General features: G+C 52.6%; 2 protein-coding genes across 2 annotated transcripts in view; both read right to left on the reverse strand.

Annotated features, from left to right (window-relative positions):
- The window catches only part of CHD5 (chromodomain helicase DNA binding protein 5), a 57,768-nt gene extending 52,072 nt beyond the window's left edge, over nucleotides 1–5,696 (reverse strand). Inside the window, 1 exon segment of the mRNA XM_032495044.1 lies at nucleotides 5,489–5,696. Within this exon segment, the coding sequence (XP_032350935.1) occupies nucleotides 5,489–5,567 (79 nt within the window). The 5' untranslated portion in view covers nucleotides 5,568–5,696.
- A 5,383-nt stretch (nucleotides 5,697–11,079) lies between these two features.
- On the reverse strand, nucleotides 11,080–17,513 carry RPL22 (ribosomal protein L22). Its single transcript, XM_006177862.3, has 4 exons — nucleotides 17,458–17,513; nucleotides 15,494–15,598; nucleotides 13,464–13,588; nucleotides 11,080–11,279 (listed from the first exon to the last, which is right to left on the reverse strand). The coding sequence occupies exons 1-4, from the start codon at nucleotides 17,467–17,469 to the stop codon at nucleotides 11,135–11,137; spliced, it is 387 nt and encodes a 128-aa protein (XP_006177924.1). The 5' UTR covers nucleotides 17,470–17,513; the 3' UTR covers nucleotides 11,080–11,134.
- Nucleotides 17,514–19,032: the final 1,519 nt, after the last annotated feature.

Consider the following 19,032-nt stretch of genomic DNA (forward strand, 5'->3'; position numbering starts at 1 on the left):
CTTCCAGGCAGAGGGCCCTCCCAGAATTCAGACTTTCCCCATATTTACTGAACAAGCACTGAAACAGCATGGTCCATGTGCCAAGCTCAGGCATGCCCTGGGGACACTGAGGTGACTCAGGCCAGCCCTTGGTCTGGAAGGTCACCTGAGGTCCTTTGGTGGGGGTGGTAGGGAGATCAGGGCTAGTCTCCTGGAAGTCCACATGCTCACCCTACAAATGATGCTCTGCCCACCTCCTGTCCTTGTCCTCTGGGGAGGGCAAGCAGCAGAGCCCAGTGGGGCCTGGGCAAGAATGCAGCCCCCCAGGGAGCTTAGCAACCACAAAGTAATCAGAGCAAAAGAAAAGCACCTGATTGTGAAAGGAAAAGTCAGGTCATCTGATTTGGGGTGGCTGAAGGATTTGGGGAGGCCAAGCCAGGAGTCGGATCAAGAGCCCCATCACCAGGGTCCAGTGAGCAAATCTGCCAGCTGTGGGGACCCAGCTGAATGTCCTCCATCCTCTCCAGAGCCCAGGGACAGGGGCTCCTTCGCTTCCCGCAAGCAGGGAACAAGACCATCTGGTGGCCAGGAGGAGGGACAAGGGAGCACAGGCTTCAAGCCACCACCCCTCCTGGCAGAGTGGCCCCCAATCCCTCCCTGACTGAGCCCATTTATTCAGCCTTAAAATGGGCCTAGAACTGCCTTCCTCACAGGGTGATGAGTTAGAAACTGAGATGCAGTTTAAGTGCATGACAATGACAGTGCTCAGCCCAGGGCCCCAGGAGGGTTAGGATGCTGGAGGCTGAAGGAGTGGGGGGGGGGGGTGTCTCTGGTTCAGGCATTGCTGGGCCAGAGCTTCTCAGGGCCACCCTAGGGAGGGGTGCCCCAAGACTAAGGTTCCCATCAGTCCTTGGAATGCCTCCGACACCACAGGCCTCTACTGATAATGGTCGAGGGGGAGGGGAAGCAGGACTCCCACCCAAGAGAGGATTAATAATTTATTTATGACATTTAACAAAACCCAGATATCACCTCACTGGCATCTCATCAAAGTCCTGAGCACCGTGGGCAGGCAGGCCAGGGCGGGGGGCGTAGCAGAATAGGTGATGCTTTTACTCTAAGGGACTGGGGCCCGGGAAGAGTGAGGGAGGAGAAGGATGGGGACCCACAGCACTGGCAGGGAGGAGGAGGAAAGAAAAGTAAGGACTCAGGAAAGACAGACTGACAAAGGGATAGACATGGGGACAGAGTAAGAAGAAGGACAGAAGCAGGGAAATAAGGACAGAGCCAAAGAGCTAAGGCAGAAAGTCACAAAAGCTTTCTCTGCAAAGACCCCAGAAAGTTAGACACCACGTACTGTGTTCAGTACTTGGCTCAGTAAAGATAAGCAAGAAATCTATATTGGGTGGATGGATGAATGGATGGATAGACAGGTAGATGAATGGATGGATGGACTGGACAGATAAATGGATGGGTGCATGGATGGAGCCTGGGTAGGATGGAGAGATGGATGGATAGATGGGTAGACAGATGCATGGATGAATGGATGGATGGATGGATGGATGAATGGATGGATGGATGGATGGAGACTGGGTAGGATGAATGAATGGATGGATGAGTGGACGGATGTTTGGGGAGTGGGTAGGATGGCTGGTCACTTGGTGGTGGGTGGATGTTTAGTTGGTTGGTTTTGTGGTTGGATGGGTAGATGTTTGAGTGGGAGGGTAGATGCATGGATGGGAGGATTAACAAGTGGGTGGGTGACTGAATGAATCAATGAAATGATAGATCAATACAGAATGAGGGGAATCTCCCACAGGCCAAGCCACTGGTCACTTTACCTCCCTCCTCCCAGTAAAAAGGATTAAGCATTATCAGGCTCCCTGAGATGGCCCAAACCCACATCACCCCAACGTGGGGGGGGGGGGGAGGCAGGCAAAAACAGCACAGACATTTGGGAATCATGGCTCTCTCCCTCCTGGTCCCTGGGCCCAAAGAAGCTTAGATGCTGTCACGGCTGGGGCCTGTCCTATGGGCTATCAGGGCACAGGCCAGCCAAGGGCCTGAGTGGTCATATTGCCCGGCCAGGAGAGAAGCTGGGCTCACCAGCTCTAGGAAACCCACTCCTCTGATTGTATGTGTGGAAGAAGGGCTGGGCCTACCAGGCAGGGATTTCTGAGGAAAAGGCCTAGGACACAGAGCCCCTCTCCTCCCGCCCCCACTCCAGCCTCTCCCAGGCCAACCAGCTTACTGGATGAGGGGGCAAGTCTTGGAAGCATTTCCTTGGGGAAGGCAGGCCAACTGCCCCCCTTGGATGGTGCTAATTATAAGCCACACTTTATTGGGCCCCTATTATGTGCTGGGCACTGTGACCTAAAAGTTCCACATGCACCATCTCACCAGTCCTCATAATAACCCTCTATGAGGTAGCTGGTGTTGCAGCCCCATTCTAGAAGTGGGACACTGAGGCAGAGGGACTGGGGAGCTGGCCCAGGTCAGACCGCAAACAAGCAGGAGAGGCAGGGCCCCCCAACTCTTGAGCCCTCTCTTTGAATCCCCAGGAGAATCTGGCAGCTGGGGTCCATGAGCCCGACAGGCAGGCACCTACTTTGCCTGCCTCCTCGGAGTGGGCTCGCCCACCTGCCTCAGCAGCACAGAGCTGGCCAGGCCAAACCTGGGTGCCAAAAGAGAACCCAGGCAGAGTGACAAGAGGAGATTTGACATGTAGTGAGTCCCCTGCAGGAGATGTGAAACTCAGTGTGACAGCTCCCAGCACACTGGCTCCTCTGCCCCCAAATGGCCACATGTGGGACCTGCTGGCTCTAGGTCCCTGCGGGCCCCAGCCAGGAGCTCAGGCTGAGGGCTGCAGAGAGGCCGCGTGGAGGACTCGGGGGGCCGGCGACCAGCCAGCGCTTCAGGGGAGACATGAGGCCTGGGCGAGGCTGTCATCACGTCCAGAAGCCAGGGTGACCCAGGGACTCCCAGCCCTCAGACACGGAGACCACAACCCTCTCTGTAGCACCCACAGTGCCAGGCGCCAGGCGCAGCAGGTGGTCAAGGGAGTCACACCCAAGGGGAGAGCCCATGGACACAGAAGTCAGCTGATGACAATATTCCAGGGAGTAGGCAGCGCTGCCAAGAAAATAAAGCATTAAAATGGGCCTGAGAATGACCGGGGAGGGGCCACACTTGAGCCAGGAGGGCCTCCCTGTGGTGACATTTGAGCTGGGACCTAACCAGCAGGAAGGAGGCAGTTGCGCACCAAGGAAAGAGCAGGTCTAGCAGAGGTCACAGCCAGCGCTCGGTGCAGGATGGAGCTTGGCCGATTCCAGAAGCAAGGAGGACAGTGTGTGAACAAGAAGGTGAGGGTGAACGAGAATAGGGGCTTTGCAGCTGAGCCAAGCTGTGGGGGTTTGTGCCTGATTTGTGTTTCTAAAGGTGACCCTGGCTGCTGGTGGGGTGATCAGTGAGGACTGGTTAGGAGGCTCTGGAGCGGACCAGCCAGAAGGGACTGTGGCTTGTACCAGGGAAACAGAGAGGAGCCGGGAGCTCAGGAAGGCTCAGGACATGCTCTGGATGTGGAGCACCTGGTCCTCTGAAGGACAGGGTGCAGGCTCTGCTCTGCAGGGCTTTGGGGACATTCCTAGAGGCCCTGGGGACAATCCCACTCCCAAGCCCTGCCCTGGGGCAACAGGAGAAAGCAGGAGGGAGAAAAGGTGGTGGGCAGGCGACCTTGACCAAAGCCCAACCCCTCTGGCCCAAACAGAGTGACTTGGGTGCCCGCCAGCCTGAGGGCACCTTCCCTGACCTCCTCCCCTCCCCACCCTCCGAGCCCTGACACAGCCAGGTTGAGCCAGAGTGTGTGGGAAAGAGGGATAGGGCAACCGATCAGGGGGTTGGGTGAAGTCCCAGAAATAAGCCTGTTAATTCATGTCCAGCCGTCCACTGCCCCCATCAGGGCTACAAAGGGCCACGCCCTGAGCACCACTGGGAGCCACATACTGAGGAAGCCAGTGAGCAGCTTACCACGGAGCGAGCTTCCTGGGTAGAAAACAGCCATGGATTTCAGTGCCTGTGCTGGGTCTCTATGTTCCCTTCTGGGAAATGGGCTTAATTCCCTGGACTCCAGGATGTAACAGTCAACTATTATCCAAGCAACACCGCTCACGTGGAGCCACCTCACCCCCACTTCCTTCACCCCAGCAGGCGCTTTGCAAACTTGGCCAAACTGTCTGAAAGGCACGATAAGGCCCCAGCCACAGTGATTAAAGCAAGCAAACAAGTTGAGAGTGAGGGAGGACCCCCCCAGTGGGCGTGGCCACCTGGTGGGAATCCCCTAACTAGGAAGAGGCTGAGCAGCCCGAGCTGCCGCCCCCAGGCCCTCCCCTTCTCACCTCCTGCGCACAGAAACTGAGGTGCCAATCTGTGGAATATTCTCCCCTCCCTGGAAGGGACTCCTGGGGCCAGGCAGCACACTCCAGGGTCAGGGAGGGCTCCTGCCCCTCCCACAAGTCTCTCAGGAGCCCAGGAGGGGCCACTGACTTGGCGAGGGGAAGCTGAGAAGTAGCAGAGCCCCCCGGAAGGGAAGGAGGACGGCTGGTTGACAGGGTGAGGCCCTGCCCAGCTGCGCCAGGAGGTGAACTGTCCCAAACAAACGGTGAGCAGTTAACTAAAGAACGATCCTGCGAGGTTACCCCTGACGCACAAGCCCTGTTTATGCTGAATTCTGAGACGTATGGAAGGGCAGGGGCGGTGGCCCTGGGAGTCAGGCCTGGAGCCAAAGCAGGGTGGGCTGGGAACGCCACTACCCGGGCGACCGTGGGCTGGAGACGCCGGCCGGCGCTAGGGCGCGCCAGGACGACGCCGGCGGCCCAGGCAAAGTGTTTGGCAGTCACGGCACCCAGCGGCCGGGGAAGGGGAGCGGGAGTCCGAGCCCGCGCGCCTCAGCCTGGAGCCCTCGTGAGCCTGGAGGGAAGCCACCCCAGCCAGGGCGCTCGCCGGGTCCCCTAGCACGTCCGGTCCTCGCCCGGCTCCGGGCCGCACCCAGCCCACCCTGGGGCGGATAGGCTGGGGCCGGGTATGAGGTCCCGCCAGCCCCCGCAATGCCAGGGGTTCGCGGCGCGGGGCGAGAGCGCGGGATGCGCGGCATCATCAACCGAAAGCGATTCCGCCCCCTTCAAGGGCACGCGGGCTGACCCTCGCGGCGCCGCACCCCCTCCTCGCTTCGGGCGCCCGGCGCAGGCCCCCCGCCGTCCTCCGCCCGCGCCGCGGCCCGGGTGGCCCCGATGGCGCCCGCCCTTGGCGGCCCGCGCGCCGCGCGCCGCGCCCCAGCGCTCGCCCAGCCCCGCGCCCTTGGCCGCGCGGCGGCAGCAGGGCGGGAGCGCAGCCCGCAGCCCCGCGCCTCCTCCCGCGCGCCGCCAGCGCCGCCCGCGAGGTCCGGCTCCGGGGGCCCGCGGTTCTCCGCGCCCCTCGCCGCCCTGGCCCAGGGCGCAGCCAGCGCCCCGCTCACCTGACATCTCGTCCTCGTTCTCCATCTCGTCGGCGAACAGCCGCGGCAGCTCCTCCTCAGTGCCCAGCGGGCCCCGCATGCCCGGCGCGGGGGGGAGGGGAGGTGGGCGCCCCCCCCTCCCGCCGGGCGCGGTGCCAGCCTTAACCCGTGCGCTGCCGGACAGGCGCGCGCGGCGGGCGAGGCGGCCTCGGCGAGAAGATGGCGGCCGCCTGTCCCCCCACCCCCCCAAACCTCCACCCCCCCGTCTCGACCCCCTTCCTCTTGGCCGCCGTCGCCTTGCTCCCCGCAAAGCCCGGGCTGGTCCGCCCACCGCGCCCCGCAGCCGGAGTCCCGCAGCCGGCCGAGGTGGCGGCGGCAGCGCCGGCGGCACGGCGAGGGGGGGCGGCACACATGCCCGGATTGTGACGTCCAGTCTGGTTGCTGTGGCAACCCCATCCCATCGTTCCGGCAGCGCGACTAGTTAACAGCGGAGAACAAGTTGGGGGGACTAGTCCTGAGCCTCCGGGTGCGGGGTGAGGACAGGGCGTTCCGGCAGGGGGAGCCGTCGAGGCTCCCGCGCGCCCGGGGACCCGACGGCCAAGCGGGCTGCTGGGACTTGGGCGGGCCGGGCCCAGCCGAAGGCAGGGGAACCCCGGCCCGCGCACCCCGCACACTGCCCGCTGCTGCCGCCTCCCCAGCCCGGGAAGGCCCTAGGCCCCCGGGTCCCCAAGTGAGCAGAGGCGGGGTCTCCGGGGCAGCGGGCAGCGAGTCCCAGCACTCCACTCACACGCACCAAGACCCTCGTCGCCCCGCACCGGCTCCAGCCGCAACATGCTTCTAACCCCGTTTCCAAAAGAGGATTAGAAGAAAAGTGCGTTCCCTACTTGGGGAAGGGTCGCTCTGTAGAGAGCGAGTCAGATTCCTTCAGGAAAATCCGTGCGGACTGGCTCCGCCCTCACCTCATCGCACCCCGCTCCCACTGCCCACGTGCCCTCTTCCAAAACGCCCCTCCCGGCGGGGCCCCCTTTATAAACACATCCAGGCCCCCGGGGGTGATACGGATCTTCGTTCTCTGTGCCCAAAACTCTCGCTCAGAAGCGACACCTGTCGCGGAGCGGGAAAGAGCCGCGCCACCAGCCCTCGGTTGTTAAAGGTGAAGATGGAGGCCAAAGCCCTTGGGAGCAAGACTGGAATTTTAAATGAGCGCCTCCAGTCTCTGCTGCAGCAAGCCTTAAAGCTACTCTAGAAACGCAAAAGTTTCAGTGGTGGGCAGGGCGGCTGGCAGCCTAACCCTAGAAGAGCCAGTAGAGAGAGCACCCTCACTGCACTGCCTGGGGTCAGACACGTTTAGGGGTACCCACTGGACACCCAGTCGTCGCCGGGATCCCACAGGCTCCACCTGACTTGGGAAGTCCAAAGCAGCCGGGAGGTCTCCTCTCTAGTTCCCACCCCTCTGGTCTTGGCTGAGCACCTGCTCCATCCAGGTGGGCATTCACCAGTACCCGTGCCACTGGCATCACCAGGAGGGCTCTTCCTTTCCTTGAGGAACCAGGGGAGTTGTGGGTGCTTGACAAGGACCCCCAGTGCAAGACCTCTTGGAGAGGTGGCCACAACCCAATCCACAGTGAGTCCAAGCAGTGACCTGAAGGCGATGGATGGCCTGGAGAAAGCTCAAAGATGTGTGGCACATTTTTCCTAGCCCTTCTGACCTAATCAATTAAAAGCAAGCCCCAAACCAAAACTCCTCTTCATTCATTCCCCGGCGAGGGCAGGAGTGTCCAGCCTCCTGGATAAAGTGCAGGGTGCTGGGAATCCCTTCGTCTCCTGGATCAGTTTTAAGCCACACCAAGAGAGATGCTGAATCTGCTCTGGGCAGGCGGCCTGCAAGGGCAAAGGGAAAAGCAGCTGGTCGGGAGGCGGCTAAGAAAGCAAGGGCTCCTCCTGGTCTGAGGCTGTATTTCACCTCCTGGGCGTCTTACTGGGGGAGCCCCAGCCACCAATGCTTTGGCAGGCCTGCCTTTGCCCTGGCAAGACTGCCTTCCTCTTTCCAGACCACCTGTCTTCCTGAATGTAAACCATCCAGGAAAGAACCCTAAGCGCCCCCAAACTGCCCATCCCCTTAGTCACCAGCCTTGCCCCCAACCACCCCCGGATGGGATGAGGTCAGGACACTCACAGCTTCCCTGTCCCACTTTAGAGGAATTTTGACCTACAGTGTTTCCCATCACCGGGAAGACCCCCTACACACACACACACCCATGCACCATGAACCTTGGCTCCAGTTCCCAAGATGAGGTTGAGAGTCAAGACTTCATTCAAGGAAGAACTGTTCCAACTGCTTAATTTGGCAACAAATTAGAGTCGAGATGTTCATCACTCATAATCCTCTCTCTGCCCTTGTTCTTCCATGTTCTCGTGAGGGACGCAGCCGGGTAATGTTACTTAATGACCAAGAACAGAGCAAAACAAATCTGGAGTGGCAGAAACAATTGGGCTTCTGACTGGAAAGCTCCAGTAATATTTAGAGGGGAGTTCTGATTCAACTATTAAATGTGCATTTTAATAACAATGGACCAAAAAACGACTGATGTTAAAAGCACTACCCTAAAAAGGTGAACATTCAATAAACTCTGCAGTTCCAGGAACAAGCCTGTTGTCATGATCGTAGTTTCAGGGGACAAGATTCTCGTATGTGCTGATCAGAGCCTCTAACCATACCTCAGTGACAATTCCAAATCAAAACTTTAAACAATACTTTGTCTCTGTCCACGGTTACCAGAGGCCTGTCCCCCTTGGTAGTGCCAAATCTGTAGTTGTCTCTTGTCAGGGTCCCACTTAGGGGGTGGGCCCCCCTCATGAGGGGCCGGCACAGGGTTTGGTTTACCGCCTTGAGAAGCTGGGGCTAAGTCACAGGCAGGGCCAGGCAACGAGAGAGAGATGAGAACAGGCTGCCAAAGCCAGCTCCCAGGCTCCCAAGGGCATCAGTGACTGACCAGGGGACCGTTATCACCATACTGGGGTCTGGCTCACCATCCAGGATATCAAGTGACCCCTAAAAAGGCTGATGTCTCAGTACTCCAAAACATTCTGTAATTCTGACCAATTGTCTTAAAACACAGTTGGTATGATCAAAGCCTCCTGCTTCCCTGGTTTGCGACATACCCATGTTTCTGAACATCTGCACTCGGCACTGGCCAGCTAGGACTGCTCTATTTCAACACGCAGCTCTCTTCCCGAGCGCCACGAGGGCGCTACTCAGAAAAGCGCACCTTCACCACTGAAGAGCCACAGAAGGGGTGGCTGAGGCTTTTGAAAGGGAAACAACAAAATGAAGCCTGTAGGTGAGAGATGGTGTTGATCACAGCAAGGGTGAGGTGGTGTTGGAGGTGGGAGTCAGCTGAGAACAAATCTGTACTCACTTCCCATTTCACTACTTCCATGAACTTAAATCTCAGCTTGAAACTCTCCACAACCCAATCTGTTCCTGTGCCTTGATCAGGCAGGTGAGTCATGAGGCAGGAGAGAGCAAGACAGTGAAAAGGAAATTGGGCTAAAGTGTGGCTCAGACACAGCTGTTATAACGGGGGCAACATAGTTCAAGTTCACACTGCACGTCCCCCGGCAGAACAAGTCATTTGTTTGCCAAGTTACTCTCTAGGCTCTGGTCTGAAGAAATTCTACATGGAGAGTCTGTTACGGTCACCCCAGACTCTCACTGAGGCTCAGCAGCAGAACTAAGGTAAGAAAATGGGAATAAGACTCGTGTTCTTGTCAGACTTAATTGAAGTCCAAGGTCATTGTTCGTACAGCCATTAATCAGTGAGGACAAACCACCAAATTTTTGCTGCTAAACAGATTAACATGCCAATCCTTAAAAAAAAAAAAGCCTTGCACAATAGTAGCCATGTGTTAGCCACTTTAATATAAAATGTGATCAAAACTCAATTACAAGAGTTCAAAAAGGCATAGAAAAAACCAATGAGTTTCCATTTTATTACAAGTTTTAAAATCTGGGTGTATTGGAAAAAAAAACTTATATGCTAATTTCAGCCCAGAGTTAATTTTTTTTTTTAACAACTAAACTAAGAATTACTACAAGGGTACATCAATAAACAAACAGTAGAATTTGCAAACCCAAGTCACAAACTTGCTAACAAAGTTAATCATGGTAAGGGAGAGCACCAAAGAGCAACTGATGCCTCAGTTAAATTTGAAAGAAACTCTGCCTTCTCTGAAGGCAGAGAAACATGCAAACAATTCTGCTTCAAGAAATTTGCATAGAAATAGAAAATGCTAGAGCCTTTACCACAAATGAAATTGCAAAGCCTCAACATGTTAAATTCAATCCAAGGAGCACCAAATGTTACATTGGAGCCCAGGTACGTTTAACTTCCAGCTAAGCAACTAGCAAGAGCACAAGAATCTCAGATGGAAATGAGCTGCAGGCAAGCTCTTGAAAACCATGAATTTGACACACCGTTGTCTTGAGACAATAGACATTTCTGCAGAATTTTCAGAAGGGCACCATAAGGCATCAGGGTCTCTTTTCAATGTCTCTTGATTTTCTGTCAGCAACAATTAGATCTTTACAACCTCGTTAATAACCCTTCACACATCTCTAGCCTCGGCACACATAGCAACAGAACCCCCAGTATCTCACAGGAACACCCCTTTCAGTTCAGTCCTGCTTAATGCCAGTTTGTAGAATGAGTTTTGACACCAAGCCCAGCCAAGGCCTAAATGGCACAGGAGCAACTACTCCCAGGGCATCTCAGCGCTTCTGCCTCTTCAGCACGAACTGTCTCCCAATCTCCTCTCTTCACACCTGCCCCTGTGGAAAGACTCCAGAGCTGGGGCATAAAGATTTCCAATCCCGATCCTGGGGCGCCTCAGATGCCCACCCCGGGAAGTTCTGCATCTCCAGCTCCCCCTGCTGGGGGTCAAAGTGACAGTTTGGCGCAAAGAATTGCAGAAACAATGATTGTTTACAAATTCCTATTTCATAGACTTCTACTTAATTGAAAACCTGGGGTTTTTACAATTGGTCTTGGGACCCTTTCCTGAGGGGTAGAAGAACACACAGCAACGCCAGAGGACCACACGCCTACAGGAAGAAAAAGGATTAACATACATAGTAATTGTGTGCATCAAGAGTAATTGCAAAACAGAAAAAAGTAATTTGTAACCACAAGATCAAGACAAACGCCCCAGAACCCTGCATTTTATTGACTGCCATTTTCCCAAAGGAAGAGAACTCGGAAACAAGTCACTGGTTCTGCTTTCAGTGAATGAGGAGTTTCCATGTTTGCATTCCTGAATCTTTGAGAAAAGTACCGGATGAAACTGACTCACCCTTTTTGGTGTAAAATAGTGACTAACTGAACTGACATCTCCGCATCCTCATCCACATGCTCAATGTCAAATAGCAGTCAGTTCCCTCGAAGGAGTCTTACCCATCTATTTTTGGCATTACTACCACAAGAATTGAAATCTTCAAGTAGAAAAAAAAGTCTAATTACAAGTGAGTGAGTGGCAGCCCAAGTGAAGCCCTCTTGCTATGCTTTCTGATTTTCTGTTCAGTCCACACTGCAGAGATACAAGGAAAACCACCATTTTGGTTCCTAAGTTTTATTCAATAATTCATACAAAATATTCCAGATAATTGTTTTAATCCTCATCTTCCTCCTCTTCTTCATCTTGATTAATCTGGAAGTAACGCAATTCGTAACTCTCTTTGCTGTTAGCAACTACACGCAACCAATCACGCAGGTTATTCTTCTTCAAATACTTTTTGGTGAGATATTTCAGATACCTGCAGAGAAAGAACACTTCAGAACTCCACTGGACACAAGACCACCTTACGTTCTGAAACACTTTTAACTTTTCTGAAACCCCCATTCAAAATCACTACAATTCAAGGTGTCTTCCCATCCAAGGCGTCTTCCCATCGTTCAAAAATGGCAAAGATAAGGCAAATATGCCCAGCCAGTGCTCTGATCAGAATAAACATCAGCCACATTTCATCTGAACTGACCAGAAAAATGAGAACAGATAAGAAGGTGTAATCGCTGTGCATTAAACAGCCATAACCTATAAAACAGTTTTTAGTGACCACCAGAGAAAGAGATCGAGGCAGTAACTTGACAATTAAGCACACAATCTTAATACCTTTTATTGAGAAATCGCTGGATTTCCAACGAGTTCCAAGTACTTCCCACATGTCACCTCATTAATTCCAACCTCCCTTTTAGGTGGTTCAGGCTACTGGGACCACTGCTTAGGGCTGCGTCACACAAACTCACTCCTGCCATGGGAGCTCACCCCCAGCGCCCCTCTCGCACCTGCCCTGGCTCCAGCTCTGCAGTGAGAGCACTTGGCTTTCCTTCTCCATCTGCCACTTGCTGCCTAAGCCTGGGTGCGAGCCAGTCCCCACAGCCCGCTGCTGTCAGAAAACTGCTCATGTACCAGCCACGAAGGGCTCCTGTGCTCAACGTAAAGCCTGCAATCCTGTTTCTTCTCCCACCCATTTGCTTATGAGGCCCTAAGTTCATCTATTCTGGGACCTTCCCAAAGCCATTAAGAGGGAATAGAAGGCCAAGCAAACCCACTGCTGGGCAAGTTAACCTTTCCAGACCTCAGTTTCTCCCTCTATAAATCAGGGCTCCTGATACTTACCATCTCTTCAAACTGGTACAAGGACTAAATGAGATGCGTGGCAAACTGGCACGTTAGCAAGACTCATGTTAACAAATCAACAGACTAAACACGTCCAAGAAATTTACACCAACAAAACAATCTTCACAAAGATGTAAAGATCTCGGTTCAGTTCTACACGCTTTTCCCTACATGAAAATAATTTGGTCATTTCATCTAAAAAGTATTATTATTTTTTAATTTATTATTTCTCCTATACTGTATTCCGATGAGGCGGTTAATTCAAAAGCGAGGCAACAGAGTGTGGGGGGAGCTAGGGGAAAAGCGCAGCAGTCAGCGGCAAGAAACCGTTCTGGCTCAGGGACTCCTTGAATGTTTCAAAAATAAAGCTCTAACGGATGAGCTCCTTCCCTTCTCTCCTGGGCAAAGCACAGAAAATATGTGAAAACTGAAGGAAGATGGGTGTTTAGGAGACATTCTTACACCAGGTTGGGAAAACTGGAAACAGGTCAAAGAAAAGCTAGATTCCTCCCGCCGGCTCCGCGGACGCCCGGCGGGGCGCCCCGGGGGCCCTGCAGCTGCCCCAACTCCCATTCCATCAAACTGCCTTCAAACTCAGCCAGCAGGACAGGAATAGCTCATTCAGCTTTAAAGTCATCCCTCGACTGACTTAGTCAAAAATAAAAGCCAAGACTTAACTATAGCCAACTTATCCAGCACAACTTCAAATTTCCCACTACCTGGTTCAGTCTGATTAAAAGCTCCTAAGAATATGCCAGGCTCTGGGCTAGGAGCTAGATTTAAACATGTCCAATTCTTTACAGACTTGAAGTGCTTTAACCCCATCCTCAAAACAAAAAACACAACGAACACAGCAGAGCAATGAACTGGTATCTCTGACATAGGGAAAAAAATGGGCCCACAGGAATTAAACGGAGTGGCTTCAGCCTAAACTGAGATTTCAGATTCCTCATCTAATTACAGTAGCATTTACAGGGAAAAAATACATAGATTTAAAAATGAAAGCTCCCCAATGTGATCTAGAGGCAAAGGAAGCAGTATCTTCACTTTTAAGAGTAGTCTAAGCATGTTTTAGCATCTTTACTGCTTGAAATATTGTAGCCTGTGAAAAACAACATGTAAAAACTATCAAAAGTTGATTACTTTTAACTACCATAATACCATTTATTCATTCACTCACCACCTCCTTGCACTGGACACTGTCCCAGAAGTTAACAGGCACAACCACAAAGCAAATTACGGGGAGCAACATTTCTGGCGGGGGTGAGGGTGGGAATCAGTGCTGGGATTCAGGCAAGTAACACTCATCTCTTTGCCATACCTTTTGGAAAAAGGCACCTCGGAAGTTACAGTAATCTTGCTTTTGCTTCTCTCGATTGTTACAACTCCTCCACCGAGATTCCCAGCTTTTCCATTCACTTTGATTCTCTCCTGTAGAAACTGCTCCTGTAGAAATCGTCAAATTGACCAATTAGTGAGGTGACCAGTTCACCCATCTCAGCAGCAGAACATTTTATTTTTTTAAACTCCTAACTCTAGCAAATGTAGTTCTTTAAATGTTTAGTCAAAAAAAAAAAAAAAGAGCAAATCTTTAGCTATCAGCAAAAGGTCTGAAATCTAGGAACAGCAATTAGAAAACGGTGCTAGCCAGCTGTTTACACCTGTGGCATGAAAACATCCCAGCATGAACATACCTGGCTGCCTCCAAACACAGCCAAGGGAGCCTCTGCTATGTGGAGGCTCTGACTCGTGGGCCAAGGGTGAAGAGCAGACAGGGAACCCGGGCCCACGCTTACAAGATACAGGCAACCAAAGCTGCAGGCAATTCTGGACCTAAGGAGTATGGAGTACTGGCCTCTGTGTGATGAGAGAAAGTATGTCTTCAACGCCGCAGAAGGGACAAAACCATACAGCAACCAAAACATTTACAGATCTGGTGAGGGGCCGTGTGCACCGTCACCAAACAGAAGGGGCAGTGGCCCAGAAGCCCAGAGGTGGGCTCTCGGCAAACCTCAGTTGAAGCCTGGGCCAGTCATTCACCTGCATGGGATTCAGGGGTCTTTGTCTGAAAAGGAGGGCTCTGTGGTTTTCTCACTATTGAGATATGAACTCCCTTTCAGCTCCAAACTCCTACAATCCTCTAGTTAAAAACTCCACAACAGTATTTTAACTGATGATGGGGTAAAGAGGGATCAGGTCAGAAACCTTGACTTTTGCATCTTAGATTCATAAACGGCTCGTGTTTTCTACCCTAAGGAGGCATCTAGGAGGAAGACAGCCACACCCCCAGTGAGTATGTTGGAAGGGAGGAAACAACGCCAGAACAGCGCCACCCCAGACACAAACTGGAAGGAGCCACAAGGGCTAGGAGGGACAAGAGGCCACAGAGAAAAGCAAGAAGTCAGTGGATAGAGAAGGAACTAAGGAACCGACCGAGGGACTTCCCGCAGGACAGGGACCCAAAAAGGCATCGACCCCAGGGCAGTGAGCCACAGGCCACTCCAGCTCCACACTCTGTAAGCAGGGGCTGTGGGCTGAGCTTTTCGCCTTTTTTATTTGAAAACTATTCTTGCTGTAATGATGTTATCTTAGCGTAGCTGACCTTCTGGAGACTGAAGAGAAAATATAAACGTAGGCTTCTTCACAGCAAGCCTCAATTCCCCAAGCTTGGCTACTGGAGAGGAAAAGAGTAAAATGCCAAAACCAAGTTGCAGAGTCAAAGGGTGGCAATGAAGTTAATTTTTCTAGATTTATGTGAAATAAAGGCATATGGAGGAATGGGGCCAGTAAGAGGGCAAAAAAACCGGTACAGAGCAAGGTCTGAAAAGAACCAAGCTCCAATTACAATATATCAGCAAGCAGGATCTTTTCACAGGAACACTGAGGCTCTGATGCTTAATAAAACAGAAAGCTTGAGGAGATGCTGCCACCTGTCCAAGGTCCCAAAGCCAGGGCAGAGGCAGCCCCCTGTCCCTGAGCTTAGGCCCCACAGTTTATGCTTAAACACACCCAAGTGCAAAGGAGATGCAGGATCCAAGGAAGTTTGCCTGTTTCCTGGTAACGTTTACGTAAAATCATTTTTGGAAACTAAAGGAGAAGAGGAAAAGGAGGTAGTTCTCTGACACGGGCATGCTGGAGCCCATCTCATTTACTCCCCACAACTGCTACACACTCAGAGACAGCAAGGTTTAGAAACCAAGAACTAGACCAAGCTCCAGGGTCAAACAGTAGAGCCAGAACTGCAGAGGAGCCTGAGCCCGAAAACAGAAACGTGCTCCAGTATGGAGGTTTTCTCAGCAGGATCTCAAATGGTTCATTATGGTCCCGAGTGGCATCAAGGGTGTAACTTACAAAGTTGGCAGCATCCATGATTCCATCTTCTACAGGGTGGGTGCAGTCCAGGGTAAACTTCAGAACCTGCTTCTTTTTTTTGCCCCCCTTCGCCACAAGCTTTTTCTAAGAGAGTATACAAATGATAACAGAGATGAAGGCATAACTAGTCCAAAAAAAAAAAAAAACCCAAAATTAACAGAAGCAAAAATACTAGTTGTGAAAGTGCACACAAATGCAAAAGTCAAGCAAGTGTGCTGCCTTGTGAGGGCGCCAAGAGCCATGCTCTACCCTGGGGTGGAGGAGGGATGACACTCAAGCTCAGGGCCGGGGGTCATGCCCTTTTGAAGGGGAAGTCATTCCAGCACTCCTGACCCATTGACATTTTCCAGCCTCCCCAATCTCTCTGGGCATGAAGGTCTGTTAGCTTATGACCTACAATAACACAAACATTTCTTTTTATTTGCCCTAGAACTTCCAAAATGAAGTTTCAAGAAATACTCATTTGTTTTATTCCAGGATTAGGGCACAGCACACAACTGCCTTGCAAACCTAAAACAATTTTAATCTGAAGTCGACCCTTATCCTAACTCTCCAGACTAGGGTCCTGATCGCTAAGCAATTCTCCCTTAATCCTGTCTCACCTGCCTTCTCAGAACAACGACAAGAACTGCACATCTTAGCAACACATCTACCCTAGCTGAGACCAGGGTAAAGCTAAAACTTAGATTCTAATTACAACACCACTGTCAGCCTTTTGACTGGTTTAATCCATGAATTAGCACTTTAAAATCAGTCTGCGCACATCCTACAAGATTCTGGTTCCTTTACTCACAAAGCAGCTTATATTAATCTTGTCACTCTACAAACTCCAACACCATTTTAAAAAAAAAAGCATTGGTACAACCAACTTACCTGTTATCTGCAACTTAAAAAGCCTTTCAGAATCTAAAAAGACCTTTCCAAGAACACATCTTATACCTCCTTTCATGTTCAAAAAAGAAGCTCACCTAAAACTCGTATTAATTTCATCGACTTTTCAAGCATTTAGCTTCCTAAAAAATCACTCATTTTTTTCTTCTTAAACACATTTCTTCTTAGTAAAGATCAAAAGGGCTGCTTTAAGATCTAGCCCCGGAAATACACAATCAGCAAGTAAAAGACCTGCCCGCGATGGGCTCAAAACCGCCCATCGTGGTTTTAAACCAAAACCATACAAACGCCTAGAAGCCTTAAAAGCCCACCCAGACAGAAAGAGGTGAGCCGAAAATTTTAACAGCGGTGTCCCAACAACAGAGGACAAGAAAACTTTCTCCACGTAACGTGGAAGGAGAGCAACCCGCAGCCAGAGTGACATGAGGACGCCGCACAACACAGTCCTAGCCTGGCTGAGAGAGAATGAACTGGGCCCTCGTCCCACACCAAAAAGGGTCTGGAGAGCTGCGCCCTGAAGATCTAACTTCCTCCGGAGACACTACAGGGCCCTCAAACCCGAGCCTCTCTCTGAAAACAGGCCGGCCAGGCCAGCTTCCGTGGACCTTTCCTCTGGTCCCGGAATCCCGGTCGTAGGCTTTCCGGATGCGCGGTCGCCGAGGGTGGCAGGTCCCCTCTTCACCCGCCCTCCGCCCAGGTAACTGGGCCCAGGCCTTGGCTGCCTCACGCCCGCCGGGCTCCAAGGGCCGCTGACCAGTCCAGGCTGCAGCCTCGGAGCCCCAGCTCCCCGAGAGCCGCAGGCAGGGGCTCGAGCCCAAGCCGCGGCCTCCGAGAGCCCCCCGGTCTCCCTCTCGGGCCTCGGGCCGCGGCCTTCTCCGCCCACATCATGCGGGGCCCAGCAGCTTCCCGGGCCCTCTCCGGCAGGCCGGCCTGCTAGCCCGGCCCCAGCAGGACGCTGCACAGCGCCGTCCAGCGCGAGCCAGGTAGGGGCCCGGCCGGCGAGGCCCACGTGCCTCTCGCAGAGCCGAGGCCTCACGCGGAGTCATACTAACCACAGGCGCCATGGCGGCAGCGGAGGCAGAAAGGGAGGTGAGTGAACTACGCAGACGCAAAGAGCCCGCAGCGCGCAGAGCACGCCCGGCTCAGACCGTACCAATCGCTCTGCCACGCCCCCTCGGTCTCCACCATTTCGCCCTGTTCTGTACGCTCGCGAAGCGATTATTTTGCCTGAATGCAAAACCCGCCCTCTCACCCGCCCAGAGGATTCCAGGGGGAGGAAGGAGGCCGGGTGGCCTGTCCCACTGTGAATGATCGGAGGGGGGGAGCCAGAATGGACGAGCCCAAAGAAAAATAAAGGGGTTCTCTCTACATTTGAAAGTCTTAGAAAGAAAAAATAAATAAGGAAACTCAATAAAACATAAGTTTCCAGCTAGTGGGATGGGAGTTGAACCTGCTAATTTGGGGAAGTGAGGCCCTTCTGGCCCCTGGGTCTTAATGCCCGAGCGCACTTGGCTTCTTTCTATCCAAAGAGCCCAACCAGAAAGCTGGTGCCCAGGTGCTCTAGCCCTCTTTGCTGCAGATACACTCTTCACAACCTCAAGTTCAAGCCGCCTACCCTCCAATCACCACCTCCTAGCTTTCCTGTTCATGCCGAATAGTTTCCCAGTTCCAAAATCTCTTCTGCCAGCCCTTCTCAAACTGGCATCCCAGGAATCACTTGGGACTCTCGTTAAAATGCAGATTCCAATTCAGTGGGTCTCAGTGGCTGGAGATTCTGCATTTCTCAAAAGCTCCCAGGAGATGCTGCTGCTTCTGCTGGCCCATGGACCGAAGTTGAGTGGTAAGGTCCTTCATCCCCAGACCTATAGTCCATGGACTGGATCACTTTCACTCACTCTCACCCCCTCGTGTCCTTAGCATTTCCATTCCAGGGTCCTGAGTTGTAATCACGCAGTTACACACACCCTCTACTCTCTTTACCTGGCTGCCACGTATTCTCCTAGTAGAAGCCCAATCCTGGCTTATCATGGTGGAAGAAAACAATGCTGACTGGTGTAGGTTTACCCTCAGGGTTACTCTGCCAGCTGACCAAGCTGCAAGCCCACCCTGCTATTCTTGACTACAAACCACATTTCTGCTTTGCCAGCTGCCCCTGCCTGGGTCCCTTTCAATGGGCTCAGAGGGAAGACTGGAGAAGGAAGAGACTTCTTTGTTTCCTTTCTGCTTGTTCCTGCTCTGTTGCTGTCACCTACTCCTGAGTCTTTATCCTGGTAGTACCACTTGCAACATTCCAGAAACAGCCATTGAATCCAGTCTGCAGTTATTCCAACACTTGTAGAACCAGCCTCTTTTTCTTCTCCCCAGAGACACGAGCCCCAGCTGAGCAACACCTCCTCCACAAGATATCAGTTTCCTGGGCCCCCTCCTTCAAGCTTCTACATTTTAATAAAACCAACCTAGTAGTGGCAGCAGCTTCCTGCCTGCAGTAGCTACGGTTCTTATTTCACCCCTCAAGTCACCTAGGATACAAGTCTTGCACCTAGTTAACAATCTTTAGTGTGCGTTCCCCCGACAGATACGTCTCCTAACTCTGACCAAGCCTTGGGGCTTCCTGACAATCCTCTACA

The sequence above is a fragment of the Camelus ferus genome, chromosome 13 (genome assembly GCF_009834535.1).
Source record: "Camelus ferus isolate YT-003-E chromosome 13, BCGSAC_Cfer_1.0, whole genome shotgun sequence".
Classification (NCBI taxonomy): Eukaryota; Metazoa; Chordata; class Mammalia; order Artiodactyla; family Camelidae; genus Camelus; species Camelus ferus.

Excerpts from the sequence above, each read along its gene's own strand:
- RPL22 (XM_006177862.3), bottom strand. Across the intron at positions 13,589-15,493 it reads TCATGGATGCTGCCAACTTT|GAGCAGTTTCTACAGGAGAG; the intron begins GTAAGTTACACC and ends CGATTTCTACAG. Across the intron at positions 11,280-13,463 it reads GAGGTGCCTTTTTCCAAAAG|GTATCTGAAATATCTCACCA; the intron begins GTATGGCAAAGA and ends CTTTCTCTGCAG.